Here is a 5,410-nt window from a genome sequence, read left to right as displayed (position 1 = left end):
ACCACCACATAAGCTTTGTAGGATCAGCCTCAGTCCTCAAGCCAAACTTGAAAAATAATGTTTCTGACCCCTCTACAGGGAGATCCCAACTGGAAATGGCAAGAATTAGCACCTCTTTGGGACTTCTTTTAATGTCCCACAGTTTACTCTAATCAGGTCTTAAGGTCATTCAGTCACATCATCTTGCTTTAGGGGGCTTCCTGTGTCCCTGAGATCCCAAAGCTGCTGTATGCCACAGCATTAAGTTTCTTAGCTAACGTCAGGCCCTCACTCCGAACAATTCATTAGAACATCTTAACATATAGACCATGAGAACCAGCTGTGGGAGGGAATACATTTACTTTAGGTATAAAGGTTTACTATTATTAACAAGTTATCACTATTATTTACATGTTTATAAAATGGAAATAAAAATGACATACACATTTGGTGCCAAAAGTGGCACATCCAAACTAATATCAGTACAAAAATAAATTTTCAAGCTATGTGTTTTTAAAATAAAGGTCATTGAAACAGTAAGGGGGAAAATATCTGCATCTGGCATGTGTTGAAACGCAATCATCATCACAGCAAAGCAGCCCTGGGGCAACAAAACCAGCGCCTGCTGGAAGACCCACCCCCGCGTGCTCTTGCAAGATGCCAAGCAAACAAACAAAATAACAAATACGCCAGTTATGTTCCTGAGCTACAGAAGTTTAGGGCGTCTAAACTGTTGTGAATTCCTGCTAAAGAGGAGAGCCTGTGGGATCTGAGCTGATGAACTCTCCTGAGTGCTCAGCTAGTGTGGCACCAGGACGTGGCACTGCACTGAGAAGACGCTAAGCCCACTTGTGAAACAGAAATCCTCAGCTAACACAAAACAGCACACAAGTCCTCTCTGTCAATCACCAATCCCTTGCAAATCTCCTAGCTGCAGACAAACAGGGACAAGGGCTGAGGACAGACAGAAGTCACTGGGTTTGGGAGCCCCTGTGCCCATCAGACATGCCTCTTGGTGGTTTCGGCAGAGATCCCCGATGTTTCGTTCCTTCGTAGATACACACTTGTTCACAAACTTGGCAGCGGACCTCATTGGTTAACACAGCCGTGGCCCCAGCAGGGAAAGCAAAACCAGCCCAGCAAACCATTCCTCTGTCCACCTCACATGGTATTTCAGCCTTCACTTTCCTCCTTGTTTCCCACAGAGCTGGGCCAGGACTGCGTGCCTGCTGGAAGTGGCATGCTGGGTTAGTGAGCGTGCTGAGTGAGTCAACTCCCACTCTGCCCGCTGCAGCACAGAAGGATGTCTGCCCATGCACAGAGTCCTCCAGGATCCCAGCAAGGATGCAAATGCTGTGGGCAGTAGGAAGAAAGGGCTAATGAACAGGCCGCAGCCCCCTTCAGAGCAACCAAACATTCTACAGGAGCTGGTGCCAGCTCACCCCACCTGGAGCCAGGGGCAGCAGCATGGAGGAGAGGACACCAGCAGTCCCTGCAGCTGCGGCCGTGGGCTCCTCTCACTGGTCCTGGACCTTGGCCCTTTTGGCTTTCAGGGACAGGTGCTGCAAGAGAAGAGAAGACACTCCAGTTGGGGTTGATTAGACAAAGAAACCAGACTGCAACGTACTCCCCATATGAATGACCACATCAAATCTTCCATCTGGTCCACACCTTCCCAGTAAATGCTGTTCACGAAATAGCGTGGAAGGAAAAAGCCCAAGTGGCCAATGAAGAAGCAGACCTTAAGTCAGCCGCCAGCAACCCGAGGCCCAAGCCACAGTGGCTGAAGCTGGTTATATAGGGCTCTGCAGAAGCTGTGAAGGCAAGGTTTTCTTTTTGAGACACAGCTCTCCTTCTGCCCCAGTCTAGAGGACAGCACCACAGCCAGACACCTGTGCTCAGGAGACTGGGCTCAGGCTGGAAGTGACCTCAAATCTCCAGGAAGTTCCTGACAACAATCAAGAAAAAGTATCTTCTCTTTTGGAACAAGGAAGTCAATTTACCAAGCGTCTCAACATGTCAGGTACCCATGGAGTACCTGGCTCAAGGATGGAGATAAAGACACGGCCTCTGCCCACATGGAGGGTACAAGCTCGCTGGGAAGACAGAAAGGACACCTCCTAGTGACACTTTTTTTTTCTCCCAGAAATGTCACTTTCTACCATTATGAATAACATGAAGCACAACATTATAATCATAGGCATCAGATAACAGGATTGGAAGATGAAGTATTTTTTACATTCTAAAGCAAAGCTGAAAGTGGCAGAAATCCTTAAATATGCCTTTGAGGCACAGTGTGTGAACACAAGCTTTTAATGAAAGACGTCCCTCCACTCATCAACTGGGATACACCCAACAGCCCATTACTAATCATCAATAACCAAGAGATCCCTGAGCTGTGCCACCCAACACACAGTGAGAGCCTCACACGAGAGTGCCCATCCCGCCTGCTCCGGGGCCGGTGTGCCCACTCCTTAGCACATCCATACGGCCTCACAACATCAAGCTGCATCGCCCCCAGAGAGAACTGCAGGCCCTGACAAAATGGAGGGCGTGAATGGAGACACAGCATACCAGCAGGTGTGACGTGAGAGACAACAGAGCGAACGGGACCCAGGTCTAAATGAGCTATGAGAACTCAGACTTTCTATCTGCTTACAGCTGAGGGAGGACCACTACAGACTCTTGCAAAGGCCACGTTAAAGGAGTTTTCCCTAATAATGAAGATATCTCTGAGAATAAGGAAAAATAATTTAAAAGCCAGAAGGCAAATCTCTGAATAGGCCACCCCATTCTTCCCCTGTCTAGCTGTAGGTCTTGCTGAATTTCTCTGAATTCTCTCCTCTCTACACATCACCTGATATAACCCCTACAGCTAATGTTAGACATCCACGGCCTTAGCTTGGGGATGGGAGATGACGCCATTGTGCCTGTGGGGCCATTTTTGGTGCTTGTTTCTGGGAAGAATGTTGAATATAAACAAAGCTGACTCTGAACCATTTCAGGCCTCCACACAGGGTGAGAGCAACATTCCGAAAAACAGCAGTGATGGAAAGTCTCCAAAGGTGCCAGGAACAGAGCTGCAAATGATCTGTGGGCTGTGGACGGTTGCGAGGCGCTGCACTGTGTTCAACAAAGGAACATCTACCGTACATGGGCAACCCCTGCAGATCTGGAGGCTCTCTGAGAAATCAATCTGCTTTGGACAAATTAATAGTAGAAGTGCCCTTGGACTATACAGTTAAGAAATAACACAAGTTTCTCTGTGGTTTGGGGACCATTGCCATACAATGAGGTTGTTGTACTAGGTGATTTCTTTTTTTTTAGACAGAGTCTCGCTCTGTCGCCCAGGCTGGAGTGCAGTGGTGTGATCTCAGCTCACTGCAGCCTCCACCTCCTGGGTTCAAGTGATTCTCCTGCCTCAGCCTCCCAAGTAGCTGGGATTACAGGCATATGCCACCATGCCCGGCTAATTTTTGTATTTTCAGTAGAGACGGGGTTTCACCATGTTGGCCAGGCTGGTTTCGAACTCCTGGCCTCATGTGATCCGCCCACCTCAGCCTCTCAAAGTGCTGGGATTACAGGCGTGAGCCACCGTGCTCAGCCGCACTAGGTGATTTCGAAAGGTCTGTCACAGCCTCTCTAAAAATACTCTGATGACAGTGGAGGTGATGGGCTTAAAAAAAAAAAGCCATTTGGAGAGAAGAGACAAATGCAGAAATCTGGGCTTGTCATTTTCTTCAAACTTCTGAAGCTATTTGCTCTTTAATTTTGTGGGTTTGACCTAAAGAAACTGGAATTTTGAGCTGAGAAGGGAAAATGACTCAGCTTCTGGGCTAATTCTGTTTCCAAGAGTCTAAATGAATCCAAGACAATTTCAGGCTTATCCTTCTCTGGCTGTCTGCATCTCCTTACTCGAACAGGCACTTTGACCACTGCACCATTCCTCTTTCAACCACTAGTTTACCTTTCTAATCCCTTCTCTTGGACTCCTGAAGTCTGCTGCTTTCCACCTGAGAGGTTTTGAAGGAAAAGACTTTCTTTCACCAGGTTTATTCTTATCAACCTAATTCAGCAAAGACAACACACTCTGCATTTTTATCAGTCCCTGCAGGCTGATGTGCTTTCTAGCTGAAATATCTGAATTGGGATGTGTGAAGAACTATAAAGGTGTGACATGGTTTTTGTTTGATTAGATAAAAATTAAATATTATAAAATTTTGAGAGGACAATTTCCCTTGACTTTGCTGGAGTGGGAGAGATGGAGATTCTTCCATTTATAGGGTCACAAATTCAAATGTCTCCAAGAGTGGAGCAGGCAAGTAAGCAAGTGGGGCTGTGGCACCTGGCGATGTCACTGACGGCAGGCAGCCACCCCTAAGCCTGTGATGCCACCACGTGGGAACTCAGGCCTAGTGTTACCAGACTAAACATGTCTTTCAAGATAAAACAGAAATTCATGTTTAATATGAAATCTCCCAATTTTTAAATGTGGCAATCAGTTCAAATAATGCTTTGAAAACACTGTGTAGTCCAATTCTGGCCCTCATGGAGAAAAAGGTTTCAGACTTTCCCTTCTGCTGTAAACAACAGTAAACTTGGGCAAAATATGTAAAGCAAGTATTTTTAGGCAACAAACAGCATGGGGCTGTAACCCTTTTTAAAAAGGAGCTGGGCGTGGTGGCTCACACCTGTAATCCCAGCACCTTGGGAGACCCAGGCGGCCAGATCACCTGAGGTCAGGAGTTCAAGACCAGCCTGGCCAATATGGCGAAACCCTGCCTATATTAAAAATACAAAAATTAGCCAGGTATGGTGGCGCGCACTTGTAATCCCAGCTATTAGGGAGGTTGAGGTGGGAGAATCACTTGAACCCAGGAAGCAGAGGTTGCAGTGAGCTGAGATTGTGTCACTGCATTCCAGCCAGGATGACAGAGCAAGACTCTGTCTCAAAAATAAATGAATAAAAATAAAGTGGGCATGGTGGCTCACACCTGTAATCCCAGCAATTTGGGAGACCAACGCAGGAGGACCACTTGAGCCCAGGTATTCGAGACTAGCCTGGGCAACACAGTGAAACCCCATCCCTAAAAAAAATTTTTTTAGTTAGCTCAGGCCAGGCCTGCTGGCTCATACCTGTAATCCCAGCACTTTAGGAGGCTCAGGTGGGTGGATCACTTGAGGCCAGGAGTTTGAAACCAGACTGGCCAACATGGTAAAACCATGTCTCTACTAAAAATACAAAAAAGAAAAACAAAGAAAAAGAAAAAAATGAGCCAGGTGTGGTGGCACACACCTGTAATCCCAGCTACACGGGGGCTAAGGCAGGAGAATCGCTTGAATCCAGGAAACGGAGGTTGCAGTGAGCCATGATCGCGCCATTGCACTCCAGCCTGGGCGACAGAGTGAGACTCTGTCTCAAAAGAAAAAA

At 47.1% G+C, this 5,410-nt stretch overlaps 1 protein-coding gene across 3 annotated transcripts in view; it reads right to left on the bottom strand.

The window, feature by feature from the left end:
- Positions 1-320: 320 nt before the first annotated feature.
- Positions 321-5,410, bottom strand: part of DHX35 (DEAH-box helicase 35) — an 83,638-nt gene continuing 78,548 nt past the window's right edge. Inside the window, exons 22-23 of one of the 3 annotated variants that reach the window (XR_001882740.1) lie at positions 1,427-1,541; positions 321-1,332 (exon numbers count right to left, since the gene is read on the bottom strand). Coding sequence is in view for 2 of the 3 variants with exons in the window: in XM_017859118.1 (XP_017714607.1) it covers positions 1,497-1,541 (45 nt within the window). In the remaining variant the exon portion in view is untranslated. Of the gene's footprint in view, positions 1,542-5,410 lie in introns of all 3 variants that reach the window. The other 2 variants (XM_017859118.1, XM_017859119.1) reach the window with 2 other exon arrangements.

Source organism: Rhinopithecus bieti, unplaced genomic scaffold (assembly GCF_001698545.2).
Source record: "Rhinopithecus bieti isolate Rb0 unplaced genomic scaffold, ASM169854v2 scaffold_38981, whole genome shotgun sequence".
NCBI lineage: Eukaryota > Metazoa > Chordata > Mammalia > Primates > Cercopithecidae > Rhinopithecus > Rhinopithecus bieti.
Note: the sequence above shows the minus strand (reverse complement) of the source record. Positions and strands in the feature narration are given on the sequence as shown.